The sequence below is a fragment of the Myotis yumanensis genome, unplaced genomic scaffold, assembly GCF_028538775.1.
Source record: "Myotis yumanensis isolate MYYU_CA2020_CCGP unplaced genomic scaffold, mMyoYum1.0.hap1 SCAF_1, whole genome shotgun sequence".
Classification (NCBI taxonomy): domain Eukaryota; kingdom Metazoa; phylum Chordata; class Mammalia; order Chiroptera; family Vespertilionidae; genus Myotis; species Myotis yumanensis.
Genome location: NW_027223752.1, coordinates 8,917,203 through 8,937,497, shown reverse-complemented (window position 1 = coordinate 8,937,497; position 20,295 = coordinate 8,917,203). Strand labels below are relative to the sequence as shown.

The window sequence follows — 20,295 nt, the reverse complement described above, 5'->3', positions numbered from 1 at the left end:
AAGTGTCTAGCACAGTGCCTGGGCTATTGTAGGTTCCCACTCAATCAGTGCTTACCACCGTAGGAATACTGCTGCTATGGTTACTACTACCAATAGTAGGACTGTAATTATTAAGTGCCGGGCAGTGTGTTCATATCCATTGCCTCATGTACTCCTAACCACAACTCTTTGAGGACGGTGCTGTTATTCCCATGTTGCAGATGAGGAAACATCCTGAGACGGTAGAGCAAGTATTCTTCCTAATGTAGCTTAGGGATGGGAATGTCAGTTTTATTAAAGGGCAAGGGGGTGGGTAGGTTTATTCTGTAAACTCAGGCGTCTTCTCTGACGGAGTGAAGAACAGCTTGCTCCCTGGAAGGCCAAAGCCGCAGGGGGAGGGCTCCCGGGAGCAGCCCCGCCCACACCCACGTGAGAGGTAACAGCTCTTCCTCTCCTTCCTCCTCAGACCTCCGTGCTGCACATGTGTTCCCTCTTCCACGCGTTTATCTTTGCTCAGCTCTGGACCGTCTATTGCGAACAGAGCGCGGTAGCTACGAACGTCCAAAACCAGAACGAATTCAGCTTCACCGCGATCCTGACGGCCCTGGAGTTTTGGAGCAGAGTGACGCCCAGCATCCTCCAGCTGATGGCCCACAACAAAGTGGTGAGTCCACAGAGCAGTTCCCTCTTGGCTGGAATCTCAAAACGGGGAAACCACTCCCTGTCCTCACTCTGCCGCCTTAAAGATCTCAGCTGCAAAATTATAGAAACGGATCCATGAATTTTTACTTTGTAAACTGGGTGTTCGACTCGAGTAAGAATTGTGATAAAAAACAAAGTTAACAAGGCAGTTGAGTACACACAATTTTTGTTTTCTCTGCCTAGTGCCAAAGGAAATGTAGGTGAAAATTCTGCCTTTGAGAGCTGTTTCGGTGCTATGCATTCCGAGAATTACGAGGGGGATTCATATTTAAAAAAAAAAACAACCCTAGCAAATTAGGTCCCCACACGTGCTCATTCCATTCCACTCAGGGCTCAAAACCGGGAAAGAGCCACCTTTTTGAATTATCCACAAGGACCTAAGCTCCCCAGTCTCCAAACCCAGTTCCACTTTAATGTAGATGGCTCACCACGCGAGGGGCTGCTCCAAACTTATTGGAAAACATCTGGGATCTGGTTAGCATGAGCCACGTCATTGAACATGCGTGGATTAGTCCTCATGGATGGGGTCCGGGTTGGGGGGTGTACAGAAGGAATTTACAAGGGAGTCCTTTGGTTCGGTTCCTGGCTTTGGGAGAGGATTCTGGGCTGGGGAAGCTGCCAGTGTCTTGGGTGTGGGTTGAATTCCTATCTGGGAAGTGCAAGGGCTGGAAGAACCCGACAGGCTCAGAAACCCAACACCACACCACCCACAAAAGGCACCCCAGAAAGGGTTTTTGAATGAAAATTAGTCTAAGAAATATTTTCTTTTAGTTCTAATTAGAAAGGAGATTATATATTTCCTTTAGTGAACCATGTTCTCTAGAGAAGCAGGTGTTATTAGACAATTCTGAATGGGGAGAGATGGTTTAGTTCAGTTGAAAGGACATTTATGTGGAATTTGAGGTGCACAGACAGCTCTGACTGCTGTGGAGATAATTACATCTATTGGATCATAGTGCCTGGGACTGAAGAACTTGGAGATGAAGCCCTCTGTTCTGTTATTTTACAGAAGATAAAATGGAGACCTCTAACTTCAACCAGAGATTCAAAGTTTCCTTCTATTGTCATTCGTTTTTTGGTGCCATTACTACCTCTCCTTCAAAGCTCTTTTGATATCCAAATGTCACAAGTGAATTTTGTGACAATGTTATAAATGAATTTGAATTAATTTTATTCTGAAAATTTCTTCCAAGCGAGAAAGCCAGTCTGGTAGAACCCCCTGGAGTGTTTAAAGCCCGGCCTTAGGGATTGTCCTCAAGGATATCACCGCTCCTGTGCTGATCTGTCGTGAGCATGGCTGCCTTTCCCTCAGAGAACAAAGGCTCAAGGACAGAGAGGCCGGACAGGAAACAGTCCCTCCAGATGCGGCACTGGAGAAAGGACGGAGGGGGAAGGCGGGGCAAGGGCCGAAGCCCAGAGTTCTGTGGTTGGAAATGAAGGAAGCAGAAGCCATTGATCCTCTGGTGTGAAGCACAGAGCAGATGAGCGAGATCAATACCCGAATTCCCGTGGCAGCCCCGAGAGGGATGAAGGCTTGGCGGTTGGGAGACCTCTGGAGTTTTTAAATTCCGTTTCTGGTTGAGGCTTTGGAGGGGAACGAGCACCACTCCTGTGGCCCCTGCGGTCCTTGTGCAGACGGACGTCTCGGGCACAGGGTGGGGCTCCGTGCTGCGCTATCTGCACGGTTGTCTGTGTTATTGGAAGTGGAATTGATTTCTGTGTTTCTCGTTTCAGATGGTAGAAATGGTGTGTCTCCACGTGATAAGTCTAATGGAGGCATTGCAAGAATGCAATTCAACAATTTTTGTCAAGGTAGGAAAATCTTACGATTTTTATAGATTGTCTCTTGCTGCTAAAAACACATATGGATTCATTTGAATGTATCTTCTGAAGAGGAAACAAAAATTATTTAATTTTAACACTCAGAGCTGGGGGTGGAGGATTCAGGCTTCACTAAATGCTTTTCATGTTATTTTTTTCTCTTGCTCCACCACTGTGAACCGCTCTAACTGGGTTAAGTATGTTGGACCATGATTGCATGCAACACAAGCAATTAAAATGTTAACTGGGAATGCTGATCTGAAAATGACCCTCACCTCACCTGTTGCCAAGATAGCCAGAAAACCAAGGAAAATAGTCTGTGATTGACTTGTTAGCTGGTATTTTTCTCTAAGATAAATTAATTTCATTTCCAATATTACTATTCTAAACCATTGGACAGCATATGAAGGTAATCTAAGCATTTGTCACCTATCCAACGACATTAGAAACATACCAGTGCCATAAAAAGGTAAAAAAGTAAAGGAGAACTTGGTTTCTCACTTTATCTTTTTATTTCCCCTTTTTCCTTTCCCTTCTATCATTCCACCTCTTTGTCTCACCGAGTCTTTGTCTTTCCTCTTCTTGTAGGACTTCTTTTTTTACTCCCAACCTCAATATTCCATGATCTCAGCCATTATCAGCCCCCCCAGCCCTCCCCCCCCGCTCCAACCCCGAGTGCATCAGTTTGGAACCTTATAACTTGCTATTTTGCTCCTTGGTTGACTCCCTTCTCTAATAAAGGACACTTGTTAAGTTAACTCATATGATGCAACAGAAAAGCAGCCCATTTCCGGGGGAAAACTTGACTGTTATCAGAACACTGCAACATAGCTGGTTTGAATGATAGTCAGTAGCAAAAGTCAACTCTATAGAGAAACTCTATGATGGACACTTGGATGGATGATCACACCTGATTTTATTTGTCACAGCTTTATTGAAGTATAATTTATATACATATTTAAGGTATCCAGTTTGATAAGTCTTAACATATATTATTCCTGCGAAACCATTACCACCATCAAGATAATGAACATCTTCATCACTCCCTAAAGTTTTCTCCTATCCATTTATAATTCTATCTTCCACCACTCCCTGTACGCCACCTTCCCATCTCCAGGTAACTCCCGATCTGCTTTCTGTCAGTCTAGGTTAGTTTGCATTTTGTAGAATCTATATATAGAAAAGGCTAATATGCTAAGTGTCCCTCCAACCGTCCGACCGGTCGCCATGATGTGCACTGACCACCAGGGGGCAGACGCTCAAGGCAGGAGCTGGCATGATGCGCACTGGCCATTTACAAAGAAATGGCACTGCGGACCTGGCGCTGACAAAGCAACACTCGGCTTCCCCCAAGTGGGACACAGGCCCCACCACCACCCTGGAGCGACAGCCCACCAAATCGCAGCCAAGACCCCATGGCACAAAATGTGGCCCACAGCCCAGCCCAGCCAGGAAACGGTCACTGTGGGCGCCGGGTAATGATGTCACGTAGCAACACCTGGTTTCCTCTCCCTAGCGACAAGCCTCCTTGCAGTTTCTTCAGCCCAGGAATGTGACTTGCTTTTTAGCCAGGTGCAAACATTTTACACTTTAACCAAATGTCTGTGAAGCATTTTCCCATGCCTCATCTCATTTGATCCTCACAGAAATCCTGGAGTAGGTAGATAGGAGACTCGTTAGAATCCTATTTTCTTTTCATTAGCCGGAAAACGGCGATTTAGAAAGTTTAGAAATTTGACCCAACTGAAAAGAAGTAAGAAATGGTGGACCTTGAAAATGACTTCAGGTTTTCTCACTGTGCAGAATATAGTCAACACTGCTGCAGTTAAATATTTTATTCTTTCTTCTCCCTGCATGATCTACAATAATAATGTGCTTTGTGTTGATATTTACTGCTATGTTGCTGACAATTACCTGAAAGAGAATTTGGGGTGCTTCACTAGGCTGGAAAAAGTTTAGCTAAATCAGAAAGCAGGTCTATTTAAGCAAGTTTATCAATATACTAGAGGACTGGGCACGAAATTCATGCATGGGTAGGGTCCCTAGGCCTGGCCGGTGATCAGGGCTGATCCGGGCCTTCTGGCTGCTGGCCAGGGCCTTCCTTCCCCCAGCTGCCAGCTGCTGGTGGTCAGCGCACATCATAGTGAGCGGTCGAACTCCCGGTTGGTCAAACTCCCGAGGGGTCAATTTGCATATTACCCTTTTATTATCCTATGCAAATTGACCCTAACAGCAGAACAACTAGGAATGACTGGTCACTATGACACACACTGACCACCACGGAGCAGACACTTAATGCAGGAGCTGTCCCCTGGTGGTCAGTGCGCTCCCACAGGGGGAGCTCTGCTCAGCCACAAGCCAGGCTGCCAGCTGCCAGCACAGCAGTGGTGGCGGGAGCCTCTCCTGCCTCCTCAGCAGCACTAAGGATGTCCGACTGCAGCTTAGGTCTGCTCCCCGCTGGCAAGTGGACATCCCCCGAGGGCTGCCAGGCTGCCAGAGGGATGTCTGACTGCCAAGTTAGGCCCGATCCCCCGGGGAGCGGGCCTAAGCCAGCAGGTGGACATCCCCCGAGGGGTCCCAGACTGCGAGAGGGCACAGGCCAGGCTGAGGGACCCCCCTGAGTGCCTCTAGTATAGGATATAAAGCTCTTGCTGGTGCCAATCACACGTGTGTGTTTCCATCTGTCATTATTGATCGTGAATTTGGTTGACACTTCTATTATAGAGAAAGGGTGAATAGCAATATTAACATATTTCTTCTAATGAATTTCTTTTCAATATACATGAATTTGTGCACTGGGCCTCTAGTTTTATATAAGTGGGTTCATACAGTATATTCATTTTATTCTGCTTTCTTTCACTCAGAATAATTATCTTGAGCTTAATCCATGTTGTTGCATGTATAAGTGGGTCCTTTCTTTTTGTTTCTGAGTAGTGGTACATTATATGGAATACCACTGTTTGTTTACTCATTCATTAGTTAGTGGGTATCTAGACTGTTTCTAATTTGTGACTATTAACAAAGAAAGCTGCAATGACTATTCAGGTATAAGTCTTTGTATAGATACATGCTTTCATGTATGTTAGACAAATAACTAGGCGGAATATCTAGGCCATATGATAGGTTTATTAACAAACTGTTTTCTAAAGTAGTTGTGCCTTGTTACATTCACATTAGCAGTGTGTGAACACCCCAGTTCCTCCACATCTTGGGGAAGTATTCCTTCCTTTTCTGTTTTCTAAAAGGTTTGTGTATATATGATATTATTTTTTCCTTAAATAGAATTCACCAGTAGAACTTCCTGGGCTTGGAATTTTCTTATAGGAAAGTCTTAAAGTACATATACAATTTCATGGCTATTTAAGTTAACTGTTTATTCTTGAGTGATTTTTGGTAGTATTTATCTTTCAAAGACTTTGTCCATTTCTTTAAAGTAGTCAATTTTATTTGTGTGAAGTTGTTCATAATATTTCCTTATTATACTTTTAATATCTGTAGCATTAGTAATTATGCCACTTTTTAAATTCCTGATATTGGTGATTGGTGACTTCTCTATTTTTGTTGTTGTTGTTCAATCTGAAAAGAGGTTTATCAATTTTAGTGAGCTTTTGATTTAAAAAAACACACATCACAGTAATCAACTTTTATTTTATTTTTATTGATTTTCTCTCTTTTTTTTCTGTTTTAATGATTTATTATTTTCTTTCTTCTGATTACTTTACACTTATCTTTTTTCTTTTTCTCCCAGTTTCTTAAAGTGGAAGTGGAGCTCACTGATTTGAGACCTTTCTTCTAATATAAGTGATTAGTGCTATAAATTTTCCTCTAAGCACTGGTTTAGCTGCATCCCCAAATTTAGTATATTGTGTTCTTATTTTCTTTTTTTTTTTTTTTTAATATATTTTATTGATTTTTTACAGAGAGGAAGGGAGAGAGATAGAGAGTTAGAAACATCGATGAGAGAGAAACATCGACCAGCTGCCTCCTGCACATCTCCCACTGGGGATGTGCCCGCAACCCAGGTACATGCCCTTGACCGGAATCGAACCTGGGACCTCTCAGTCCGCAGGCTGACGCTCTATCCACTGAGCCAAACCGGTTTCGGCGTGTTCTTATTTTCATTCAGTTCTAAATACTTTCTAACTTTCCCTAAACCCATTGGTTATTTAGAAGTATATTATTTAGTTTCCAAATATTTGGGGATTTTCCAGAGATTTTTTTGTTATGGACTTTTAATTTAATTTCTTTGTGGTTAGACAGCATACTTTTTATAATTCAAAGTATTTTAAATTTATTGAGACTTTTTCATGACCCAGAATATTGTCTCTCTTGGTACATGCTCTGTGTGCACTAGAAAATGTCTTCTGCTGTTGTTGGGTGTCGTTTTCTATTTTAGTTGGTTCAACCGTATTGATGGTGCTGTTCAAGCCTTCCATCTCTTTCCTTCGGTTTAGTTACTCTGTCAACCACTGAGAAAGGAGTGTTGAAATGTTGCAGTAATTATGGAGTTCCTTATCTTTTCAGATCTACCAATTTTTGGTTCATGTATTATGATACTATTTTAGGTGCATAAATGTTTCTGATTGTGATGTCTTCATGAACTGAAATTATGAAATGGCTCTCTTCAGCCTCAATAATATTCTTGATCTGAAAGCTACCTTGATATTTATAAGATGGTATATCTTTTTCCATCCTTTTACCTTTAACATCTTTGTATCTTTATGTTTAAAGTGTACTTCTCATAGGCAGTGTAGAGTTGGGTGTTGGAGTTAAAAAAAATCTAATCTGACAATCTCTTTCTTTTAATTGGGGTTTTTTAATAATTGTATGTGTTTTGTGATCTTGCTGGGCTTAAATCTAACATCTTGCTATTTATTTTCTGTACTTCCCATTTGTTCTTTGTCCCTTAATCTGTCTTTTTCTGATTTCTTCTGGATTGAATTTTTAATGATTAAAATTTGGATATAATTCCCTCTTTTGCCCCCCTAGTTTCTTAAGATGGAAGTTGAAATCATTAATTGGAGAGCCTCTTTTTTTCAACCATCAGTTTTTAGTGCTCTAAATTTCCTAAGTACTGCTTGAGCTGTATTCCTCCAGATTTTGATATCTTCTTATTTCCATTCAGTCCAAAATGCTTTCTAATTTCCCTTAGGGTTTCATTTTTGATCCAAGTCTGTTTTTTAGTTACCGTGTTAGTTAGCTGGTTTAGTGGAGTTTATTATATACATTTTTAACTTATCACAATCTACATTCAAGTACGATACCACTTTATGTATACTATAAGAATGTACAATGTCATACTTTCATTTCCTATCTCCTGGCTTTGTCATAAATTTTACTTCTACATGTGTTATACACCAAACCATACATTATTATTAAACTTAAAAAACAGTCATCTCTTAAAGAGATTAACATTTTAAAAAATATTTATTGATAGCCCTGGCTCAGTTGGTTGGAGTGTCGTCCTGTATACCAAAACATTGCTGATTCGATTCCCAGTCAGGGCACAGATCTAGATTGTGGATTCAATTCCTCGTCTGGGCACCTACAGGAGGCCATTGGTCAGTGTTTTCCTTCTCTCTCTCTCTCTCTCTCTCTCTCTCTCAAAAAATAATTAAAAATATATTTGCTATTATTGTCATGTTTCTATTTGCAATTTCCAGCATTCTTCATTCCTTATAAGAGCTAAACTTTCATCTTCCTTCTGCCCAGATGACTTCCTTTACTAGTTCTTGTGCAGGTCTCCTGGTTGGATTCCTGAGCTTTTGTGTGTCTGAGGGTCATTACTTTGCCTTCATTTTGAAAGACATTTTTGCTAGGCTTTGAATTCTTGGTTTGAATTCCTCATATTTTAAAGATGTCGCTTCTTTCTCCACTATCTTCTTTCTTACATTGTTTCTGACAAGACATCTGTATCATTCTTAACTTTTCTCCTTCTGCCTATAATATGTCTTTTTTTCTTTGGCTGCCTTTAAGATTTTTCTCTTTACCACTGTTGTTAAACCATTTGATGATGAAACACTTCAGTGTGGTTTTTCTCATGTTTCTTGTGCTTGCATTTGTTGCGCTTCTTAGATCTGTGAACGAATAGTTTTCATTATATTTAGTGAAGTATCAGCATGTTTCTTTAACTCTTCTGTGCCTCTACTCGACATACTCAATATTTCCTTTATCTTCTTGACTGTATTAAATTCGGCTATAATAACTGTTTTAATGTCCTTGTCTACTAATTGTTATGTGTCATTTTGGGGTCTTTTCTAATTGTTTGACTTTTCTTCTCATTATGGCTCACATTTTCTTGCTTCTTTGCACGCTTGGTAATTTTTTAATGAATTCTTGACGTTTTGAATTTGACTTTCTTGGGTGCTGGATATTTTTGCATTCTTAACATTATTCTTGACCTATATTCTATGACATAGTTGAATTACTTAGAAACAGTTTTATCCTTTTGAGACTGGGTTAGGTGGGATCAGAGCAGCATTTTTGTCTAGGGTTAACATTTTTCACTACTCAGGTAGCACCCTGAGTACTCTACTTGATGTCCTATGGTTTACGAGACTTTTCTACTCTAATTAGTGGAAACACAAGTTTGCTGGTCCTATGTGGTCAGCAGGGGTTTTTGCATCTAATATTTTTGGGTGGTTTTTGTATAACCCCGAGTAGCTTCTGTCCCTGATTAGTCTTGAGTGGTTTTGGCACATGGTCAGTATTCAGCTGAAGACTGAAGATCTTACAGACCCTCAGAGTCCATTGCCTCTCTCTGCGCAGCTCTCTCCTCTCCACTGTGGCTCGAGTTTGTAGGGCCTCCCTGGACTTCTGGCTCCATCCCTTCAACTTAGGGAGACCGCGGGCTCTCCTCCCTGCGCAGCTGCCTGAGGACTCGCTAGGCCGGGGGCAGGGCTGGCCTTGCTCATCTTGTTGGTTTCCCCTCCCTCAGTCATCACTGCCCAGCATGGCTGGTGTTCAGTGTTGGAGAACCGTGTTTCATACACTCCACCTGGATTTCACTTGTTTCAGGCAGGAGGGTGAATCTGGTCTTTGTTACTCCATCTTTATTGAACGAGAGCGTCTCACAACTAATTTTAATTTTGAGGCCTGGGAAAAGCATGGAGTGAAATGAATACACTCAACCAAGCAGGGCGTCTTCAATTTATCCCGTAGCATAAACTGAGATAAGAGAAAAGAAATCACTTTCATTATGATGAAAAGCAACCTTTTTTTCAACTGTCCTTTAGTTTTCCAGATATTGCTTCTGGGGAAGAAAAAAAAAAACACCCAACTTTATTATAACATTACAGAGCCTAAAATAAATTACATCTAATTCTTACTGACAGCTTTGTAGGAGCCACTAGCAAAAGGAAACTGAAATGAATGCTATTCAATAAGTCAAATTAGCATTCCTGAAATAGGATGACTGCTGGGTTATATAACACTCTCACTAATAATGAGATTTAACCTGAAGTCTTTAGTCATGTGACTTATAAATCACAAACCCAAAGGTCCCTGTAGGTATACTTTATATATATATATAAATTTTTATTGATTTCAGAGAGGAAGGGAGAGGAAGAAATAGATAGAAACATCAATGATGAGAGAGAATCATTAATTGGCTGCCTTCTGCATGCCCCACACTGAGGACCGAGCCCGCAACCCTGGCACGTGCCCTTGACTGGAATCGAACCTGGGACCCTTCAGTCCGCAGGCCGATGCTCTATCCTCTGAGCCAAACCAGCCAGGCTGTAGGTATACTTTAGAATCTTACGGCCACATGTTACCTCAATGGGGAAATAATTAAAACCCCCTTCTAAAACCAACCTCACTATTCCCCTGGATTGCCTCAAACAGAGACAGCACTGGGAGAAGTGTCCCCCAGGGTCTGAGTACTCAGCACTCCCTGGCTCCTACCCTCCCTGGTCCCTCAGGATTCTTAACAAGAGGCTAGTTCAAGTATTTCCCGAATATCAAGAGGCACATGGGCCTGCTGCCATATCAGATAGGCCAAGAGTCAATAAATGTCTGTGGACATGAGGACCGCAGGGTTTGGTTCTTGCTGTACAGACGCCAGGAGGAAGCGGTTTTCCTTGTTTATTTTTTTCCAGTTAAGACTGTCAGAGCACACAATCGTTTCTGGCACCAACGTGTGTAATCCTACAGTTTGTTATGAGTGTTGGTGGCAGGGGGAGTTTGGGAGAGGGTGTCACTTCCTGATACGTTGCATTTTAGTCCAATTACATCTTTCGGGACACACCAGCTCCATTTCTAAACACAATATTTATGTTAGAAACTGAATATTCACTGCTGCAACATCACTGGAAGTCAAATTAGCAAGTTGTACACATCAGTAGCATGTTGAAAGCCAAACAGCAGCCAGTTAGCCCTGAGAACAGAAGCTCAGAGAGAAATGGAATTTATTACTTCACCCAGTTTACTATTATGTTTTGAATGTTTTGATGAATTAAATGAGACCGGCAGTCTATGGCCACGCAAGTGAAGAGAAAGGTCATTTATACCCTGCCCCCCACCCCCAAGCCTCTCTCCCTGGTTCTCACTGTGTTCAACGCATCGCCGTCCTCCCGTTTGCCAAGGCTAGAGACCTCAGCTTCCTCTTTGCCTTTTTCCTGCTCCAAAGAGCAAACTAGTCCTAGACCCTCACAGGGGATCTCCGCAGGCAGCATCCGTCTCCATCCCAGAAGCCATCCCTGGTCTGACCTGGACCGTGGAGGCCGCCTCCACCCCGGGCCCCTGCCTCCCGCCTCCATGCCCGCGCGCACCCTCGTCTGCAGACTGCGGCCACAGCGCCTTTCTGGAGCACAGTCTGCTCCTGGAGAATGGGGCGCCCTCTTCAGAAGTTGTATTGAATTTGGAATAAGATCCAATCTCCTCATATGGCTTCCCAGGTCCTCCGTGGGCGACGAGGCGAGGCCTGGCCTCTGCTTTTCTAAGCTAGTTTCTCGTGGCCCTCTCTTGAGAACCACACCTTCAGCATCACGTTGGCCCTCCTGCCTCCACCCCTCCCTGCACACTCCGCCCGGGCTTTGCTTCCTGGGGTGCGCTTGTATTGCTTTGCCAGGGCTGCTGTAAGGGATGACATGGGTGGCGTAAATGACGGAAATGTGTGCCTCACCGTTCTGGAGGCTGGAAGGAGGCAATCAGGCATCAGCAGGGCGGTTCCTTCTGAGGCCAGGGAGGTTCGTTGCGGGCCTCTCCCTGCGCTCCAGGTGGTTGCTGGGGTCTTTGGTGTTTTGTGGCTTGTCGAGCTCCGCCTGCATCTCACACAGCGTTCTCCCGCATCTGTGTCCACATTTCCCCTTTGCATAAGGACACCGGTCAGAGTGGATTAGGAGCCCACCTACTCTAGAATGACCTCACCATAACTAATTCCATCCGCAGTGACCCTGTTTCCAGATAAGGCCAGATCGGAGGCTGAGTGGGCAAGGATTACAGCATCTAATTGAGGGGACACACTTGGATCCGTGGGAAGTAACATTGGGGGAAATGAGAAGACGCATATAAGCATATTAACACAAATAAAAAACCCCAGCATTCCCAAACTTAGGGATCATAGCCCCCCTCCCGGTTTAAATCCCACTGAACTTGAGTTCTGCGGAGCACACTTCCAGAAAAGCTGCATCCTGTCCCTGACATCTGGACTGGCCAGGCCACGAACGTTCCCTTCTGTCCCGAGGGGCTGAAACGTGGCCGAGAGAGCAGAGCTGACGGCAGAGCCCCTGCGGGAGGCACTCAGCCCGGGCACCTGGGCCTCCTGGGAAGGGCGAGTCAGAGGCAGCAGAGGGGCCGGGCACCCAGCCGCCTGCGCTCGCAGGGCCTCCTCTCCGCCCGCCGGCCTGGGCACCCACCCTCTCGAGCCCTGGCCTGACTCAATCCCTGGGTCTCACCTTCCACATCACACCAGGCCACTTCAGGCCTTGTCTTTTTCTATCACCGAAACATTCCGACCGCTTCCCAGTGATGTTTTCTTAATGACTATGGACAGATAGAGTCGCCATGCTGCTCAGACTCAATTCTAAAGATCCATGGAGGAAACTCTATTTCAGGAAAGTGAGGATTTGATTGAGTAAATACACATTTAATTTCCCGTGCTTGATGGCTTTCAAGAGACAGTCAGTCATTTGCTCTGAAGTGTGTGTTTCAGGCGCTCAAGGGGCGCTCAGGGGGCGCCTCCAAACGCCACCAGCTCAGCAGGGTTTGGCCACAGAGAGACGCTTGCTTTTTAAAAAACAAATAATGGATGGCTGAAATGTTTAAAAATATGTTTTTTATTGATTTCAGAGAGAGGAGGGGAGAGGGAGAGAGAGGGAGAAACATTGATGAGAGAGAAACATTATCGATCAGCTGCCTCCTGCACTCCCCCCACTGGGGATCAAGTCCACCACCTGGGCATGTGCCCTGACCGGGAATCGAACTGTGACCTCCTTGTTCATGGGTCAATGCTCAGCTACTGAGCCACGCCGGCTGGGCAGAAAGACGCTTTTTTGATAAGGGGTACTCCGCAGCAGGAGTCCACATCCTTTGTGATGTGAAAGGAATTCAGTGTGCCCTGCTGTCCCTCGAGTTGTCGAAGCTTATGTGGGAGAAGGGGGAACAGTCATAACGAGGCTTCTGTGTTTCTCCACACAGCTGATACCTATGTGGTTGCCAATGATTCAGTCAAATATCAAGGTAAGTCACCCCTGCAGACAAGGCTCCATTCCCTCCAGAGAACGTCCTAATATTCTGAGGGCTCGTTCGCGCTCCACTCACCGTGGAGAAAGATGAATTCTACCTGCTCCTGGTCCCTGGGGGCCCTTAGCGCAGGAGCCCCTGTGGGCCAGATGAAAGGCCTGCATCCCAGGTGGCAGCGGGAGCCTCTATTGATGAGGGTGGGGGCAGGGGGATCCCAGAGTCTGGGTGCGGCTCAGTGACTGACTGGAATGCAGGCTGAAAGGCTGCTCTGCCTTCAGAGGGTCCCCGTGGGGTCTGGTCCCAGGCGTGCCCAGTGCCATTTCCTGGTCGCTGAAATTGTCATTCTGTGATGGGAAGAATTCTATTAAGAAAGAATAGCATTGAATGAAGGACAGAACTGAGCTAGAAGGAACCTGTCCCACCCCCTCATTTTACACAAGAGGAAACGCAGGACCAGAAGGAGGAGTGGCTTGGACAGGGCCGACAGCCAGGAAGGGGCAGCCCTGACGGAGCGTATTTCCCGCTGCCAGTCCCTGCTGTGAGTGGTACCTTGTTATCGTAGGGCCAGAGATCCTCCACGACTAGTGAACAAAGTTATTAGGACTTGGCACTAAGATGCCAAAGCTGGCCACCCGCTCCACCCAAAACTGGGCCCTGTTACGGCACTGGGAGCAGGGGTGGGGCAGGGGGAGAAGACAGAGCCTTCTCGGAGTTGGGGAGGGATGCTGGAGGAAGGAGGGGGTGACGTCAAGGTACCCAGGCACCGAGAGAGAAATGCAGCCTTCAGCGGCCGCAGGCCAAGTCCCAACTCATGGGGTGGTCCTATCCGTGGCCGCTGGTGGATGAAACCTCACCCCAGTCCTCGTTCTTATGGGGAAAGTGCCTGTACTTCCAGGTTGCCCCTCCCCCCAGTGGGTGATAATTCGTGGCAATTTGATGTGGATGGACTGCTAAGAGGAGGCCCACGGAACTCCATGAAAAGCTAGGAAGCATAAGAAAAGCTTACAGCCTCGCTTCTTCATGTGCATCAACATGAGAGCAGAGAGGTTATACCCACGACTAGAGCGCAGTGAGCACTTACCACGTGCCGAGTTCTGTGCTGAACCCTCTGTGAGCTCACGTATCCTTACAGAAACCCCACAAAGTGAGTGTTACTGCCCCACTTGCCCAGGAGAAAATCCAAGCACGGCCTGAAAAGGTTTGTTTCCAGAGTTGTCCAGAGAGGAGCCGGGATTTGAACCCAGGGAGCCTGGCCTCTGAGCCCTGGCACTTCATGGCCACAGCGGGTCATATGGTGCACAGCTCCCGGGGGACACAAGAGGTGTCGGCCGTGCACTGATGTCGCTTTCATTCCCGTGGCAATGAATGAGTCAAGCTAGGAATGTCATGATTGAGATGGATTGGGGCCAGGCTGACTGTAGAAACATGGTACCGGCTCACATCCACCACCCTGAGCGCTGCCAAATGCGAGAGCTGGCCTTCTTCAGGCCAGACAGCCCTCGGGCCACGTGGGTTCTGCCTGCCCAAGTCCAGGCTGGCGCCCCCTGGGTCCACTGTGAGCGCCAGGAGGAAAGAACTAAACGAAGTGTCCCGCCCTTCCTCCACAGCACTTGTCCGGGGGACTCCAGCTTCGCCTCCAGGCCATTCAGAACAACGTCAACCACCACAGCCTAAGGACGCTGCCCGGCTCGGCCCAGAGCAGCACCGGCCTGGCGGCCCTCCGCAAGTGGCTGCAGTGCACCCGGTTCAAAATGGCCCAGGTGGAGATCCAGTCCTCGGAGGCGGCCTCTCAGTTCTACCCTCTCTGAGCGACCCCTCGGCTCGTTCTCCGCGACAACATTCTGGCTTAGCAATAATGGGTTTCAAAACAGGACCATTTGATCAGGCAGGCTGGGGAGCATACCGGTACTGTACATTCTCTTTCTAGTTTAGTGACAGACGTGCAGGGGCCGGACAGGGCCACCAATGAAGCTTTCTTGCTACACATATTTCTGATGACTCCTTGGGCTATCTGATTAAGTGTTTCCTTACATTATTTTTTAAAAACCAAATCATTTTTCTTTAACTAACTTCTATTTTTTTTAAGAAAAAAAAAATAGACTGGTGGGTACTCACAGAAAAGTTGTATAAGTCCCCCTGTTGCTATTTTTGATGATAGAGAATAAATAGGGTTTTTGAAACCTTTGTAGTGTTTTTTCTTAAAATCCACTCTTGGCGATGCAATAAATAAAATACCCCGTCACCATAAGCCAGTGACACTGGACCGAAGCTTTTTGTCATTATCCTGGGAAACGTGGCAGCTCGCAAGGACCATTACAAAGTGCACTTAGAAATTAGGTGGTCAAACTGTGCCGATCGCCCCTTCGTTTTATAATAATATCAGTTCCCAAAACTGTCCAGTATGTCTTATTATTTTTAAAACTAGTTTTTCAATGCATTCGTTCTAGGCTGTACTTTCTTGTAAGCTTTATGATAACCACTTCAGTTTTGTGAATAATAAATTTTATTCTTTTGTTAATACTTGTATACAATTCAATTTAACACTGTAGAGCGCATACTGGACCAGCCATCCCCACTCCGGCACAGGGCGCCGGCCTGGAGCGGCGTGTCCCAACTCCGGGTTTTAACGGTGTGGGAACACCGGGATTTCTCCGCACCCGCGCTTACATCTGACTGTGCATTCACAAATGACGTTTCCCTTCTCTCTCCCTGTAATGCACTGACTGAAAGAAGACTTGATATACCTTTAAGCTGTACCATGACATGCTATTAAATGCATTTTTTATTATCTTTGTGAGCCTGGGGTTTTTTAAAACCAGTGTACAGAGTTAGAGTTTAGTTCCTGATGACCATTTATTCTAAGCTTTTAACCCTTCGAACTCCCCTTAAAGCCGAAGTACCATTATTGAGAGGACAGGGCTTTCTTTCAGCTCATTGGGTGAGAGGCACACACATTTATTTAAGTCCGTTCTCTCCGAAGGACTTTAAGGGCATGAGATGATTCCCCCCTCTCTCTCTCATGTTGGTTAGTAAGAGGCTTTTCTTTTTTTCTGGGAAGTCTGACACCTTCATGCTTCTCAGGGGGAGAAAGTTCTTGAATATTTAAATGTTTTGCATGAGTTCTAGAAAGAGGGGGCAGATCTTCATTCTTGTGAAACCATGCAGGGAGCCAATAGGCCCATGCATTATAGTATAGAAACGATCATTCTTATTTGCTAACAAACGCTCCTGCGAGGCCTTCCCACAGGCAGAGTCCTCTGTCCAGTGGCGCTTGGTCACGCTCCGTGAGCGTTTTCCTTTGTATGGTAGGAAGTGGCGCAGGTGTTACCTCACTTGTAAACCGTGACAGCTCTCGGCGCATCCTGTCTGTGTCCCCAGGGGCTGGCCGGTAGCACATGTTTAATGAATGTCTATTGAATTGAATGGACTTGATTAAGGCAAAGGGGCTTCCTTGAGCTCCCCAGCGGGCTCAGCAAGGGCAGCGAAGTGACGTTCTCTTTCCGTGCAGGGATTCCGAGAGGGGGTGACAGGAACAGGTGGACGTGGAGGCCCTGGCTGCTCTTCCCTGTCTGGGCTCGCCTGGAGGCCTGGCTCTCCTGGTCCCCAGCCCGCCCTGCACAGCAGCCAGGATCTTCGTGGCCCTGTCCTACTGGTAGGCAAGGCTCAGAGTCACCCACAGCATGACCCATGTTCCTGCCCCCCTGAGCAAATACTGCTCCTGCCGGGGCTCCGCCACCTCACTGCTGATGGAGACCAGCAGGTTCCCTGGCCCGGGCCCCCTCCACCCCCACCTCCCCATTTCCCCGTGTCCTCTCTTCTCTGTTACCTCATATGTCAGTCTTTCCCGCAAGTGGGGCCCAGGCACTTAGAAGAAAGGAGTTGGGGACAGGTGGATTGAGCAGGATTGGCCCTGAGAAGTAGGAGGAGCCATCCCCCAGGTCAGGGGCCAGCACCATCGCCCACGGCCACCACAGCCACGGTCTGAGTCTGTAAAGTTATGTCGGACACAACCCAGCCTGCCATGTACACATCGGCTATGGCTGCCTTCCTGCTGTGGCCACAGAGTTGAAGAGCTGTGACAGAGACCGCGTGTGGCCCGAAAACCTAAAATACTTACCATCTGGCCCTTTATAGGAAACGTCTGCTGACCCCTGGCCTAGGGAATGGCTTCCTAGCGGAAGGCCCGAGAGGAGCCCTGAGCCGAACCTTTGTGTGGATATGTTTTCCCTACCCCCTTGGGGTTTTTTGGAATTTCATTAGTGTTCTACATCTGTGAAATGGGGACAAGGGTGTATGCTACCTCATACAGTGGTTGAGATAATGAGACGAAAGAATGCAAGGCAAGGGCTTTGAGCAGTGCCCGGCACAGGGTACACACTCAATAAAAGTTCTCGGTTGCTATTTTTATGTCATGTTGAAGCCTAGAGGGCAAAGCTACTTGCCCAAGGTCACACGGCTGGTGAGAGGCAGAGCAGGACTGTGACCCCAGGGCTGTGCTCTTACCCACTGGCATATTGACTCCTGCTACCCCCCGCCCCCCCCACCCCATCCCTGGGGCAGCCCTGACAGCAGAGGGCAGAGAGAGCCCCACAAATTGTACCTGAAACAGACTGGCCAGAACTAATTATTGGCTTGGAGAAGGGCCAAGGAATGGACTCCATTTTCCTTCCCTCGTGGAGTCCTGTTGGCTTCAGAGTGTGACTACAACATTCTGAGATTCCCGGGGGCGGGATGAGCCACCATCTGCAAACGCATAGGTTCCATGGTCGCTCACAGTGGGCCTGCCTCTTGCTGCTGGGGTGACCTCGGGCAGGTGACTGACCTCTCTGGACCTCTTTCCCTGGTCTGTACATGGAGCTGTCTACCGGTCCCGGGGCTGGAGGAAAGCTCATCAGGTGGAGGACGGTGACGGTGCTTGGGCGACCTGCCGGAATCCATGGACCTGCAGGAGGAAGACTGCGGCCAGCTGCTGAGGACCACATGAAGGGAAGCTCACAGCTGCAGGCTCATCTGGCTTTTCCTTCAGCCAATCCCTCAGAAGCCAGTCCTACAGACCCACGGGAGCGGCAACTTCGTCACTAGCCGAGGGTGTCCCGTCTCCACGGCCTCCCACCTCTGGAAGCCTGTCATTCTGCCTGACGTCGAAGTCTCTTCCCAAAGAGTCTCACCTGCGTTCACGTGGTTGCAGCAGCTTCACCTCTGTTTCCGCACTAGGACGGGCTGAATAAGTCTGGACTGGACCGGAGAAGAAGGGTCATCCACCAAGACTCTTGCCTGGGCTGGGATTGAAGGGCTTCTGACAGTAATTGGACAATGCAGATCATTTAATTTACCTCTTTCATAGAATTAATTTGCAAATATGTAAATTGGGCAGACTGAGTGTCTTGACAGTAATGGTCTTTTTAAAAATATATTTGTGTTGACTTCAGAGAGGAGGGGAGAGGGAAAGAGCGATAGAAACATCAATGATAAGAGAAAATCACTGATTGGCTGCTTCCTGCACCCCCCACACTGGGGATCGAGCCCACAACCCAGGCATGTGCCCTGACTGGGAATTGAACCATCACCTCCTGGTTCACAGGTCCATGTTCAAACCCTGAGCCACACCAGCCGGGTGACAGTAATGGTCTTAAGAAGAATGAAGGGAGTGGTTGGAACTAGTAACAAACGGTGTTTTTATGAAAGTTGAACCCTGAGGTGCTGTTAGGAAGAGGCTGGCCAGCTCCTCCTACTGACGGGCAGCAGTGAGCCTCCTGTGAGTGGTATAGCATTTTACGTACATTATGTTTACTCCTCTCAGCTCTCTCCTTCCCATGAGGTAGGTGTTATTATTATTCCCATTTTGCAGGTGAAGAAACTGAGGCCCAGAGGTTAAGTGACTTATCCAAGGTCCTGCAGCTGTCAGTGGTAGCATTAGGACCAGAAGGCCATCTGACTCCCAGTCAGAGCACCACTTGATAAATGTTAATTTCTCTTCCCTTTTTTGTGTTGTGCCCTCTTTGGGCTGAAATGTGCCAGGTCCTTGGATAGAGAATCCGTGGGCTTTTTTGAGGCAGTTCCATCTTGTTGGGACCTCTGCTTATTGATCTCCTATCATAAATTTCCACTGAGCCAGCGTCATTTCATCTGACAAAGGCATCTTCTTCCCCTTGGCTTTGGGAATTCATTTGTTTGAAAAATACTATAACCCACCAATTAAATCACATGTAGTTTCCCACTTAATCGTTTTATGAGAAAGAATAAAATTTTATGAGTTAGAGACTGTGGCGATGAACTCTGTTAGATTGGGGGCCTGTGAGAGTTCACTCAGCCCTATGGAGACCGGCCCCAAATTAACTGTAACCATAGCTACCACATCTGAGAGTGGACTGCATGTCAGGCAGGCTAGATACACTAACCTCCTTCAATCTTCATAAAAGTGACCTGAGGCAGGCCCTTCTGTGATTAACCCCATATTACAGATGGGGAAACTGAGGCTCCATGAGTATTTGCAGGAGTCGGTCAAAGGAAGAGCAGAATTTGAATCCAGTTATGTCTGCCTCCAAAGCCCTGGTTCTTTCGATCCCTAATCCTGGCAGCTAAGTGATAGGTAGAGTCCTTCGCTACTCATCTGACCAGCAAGGTCACCTAGACTCACATAGACCAGACGCCACCAAGCGGCAGCTGCTGGCCGAGCTGGACCCACAGCGCATTTTGTTTGATGAGCTTGAGCTTTTACTTTCTCCCTTTGGCTGGAATACGTTCGGCTGGGCACGCAGGCTCCAGTTTTGTGTGGTTCCCACTGCTGACCTCTGCCTTCCAGCAGGGAGCGGCCCGCAGCCTCTTGGCAGAAACCCTGCCGCCTCTGGGCTGGCCGCGAGGCCTGGCGTGCCACCCGCTCGGACTGACCCTCACATTGTGTGGGCCCAGGATGGGGTGGGATTTACCCCATGCCACTCAACGGTGGCACTGCAGGACCGGGGCCGTGCTCTTAGTGCCTAGGGCCCCCTCTCCCCGGTGCACTCCTGTTCCCCACCTGCATGGGCCCGGGCTGGGGACCCGGCCCTGCACCCCTGCACCGGTCCGTTTGACCTCACTCCAGGCCGGCTGGTCTCTCCAGCCCACCAGCCT

At 46.9% G+C, this 20,295-nt stretch overlaps 1 protein-coding gene across 1 annotated transcript in view; it reads left to right on the top strand.

The window, feature by feature from the left end:
- The window catches only part of LOC139009254 (protein unc-79 homolog), a 224,255-nt gene extending 208,313 nt beyond the window's left edge, over positions 1 to 15,942 (top strand). Inside the window, 4 exon segments of the mRNA XM_070413424.1 lie at positions 446 to 643; positions 2,416 to 2,493; positions 13,141 to 13,182; positions 14,793 to 15,942. Coding sequence (XP_070269525.1) covers positions 446 to 643; positions 2,416 to 2,493; positions 13,141 to 13,182; positions 14,793 to 14,993 — 519 coding nt within the window. The 3' untranslated portion in view covers positions 14,994 to 15,942.
- The last annotated feature ends 4,353 nt before the right edge of the window (positions 15,943 to 20,295 follow it).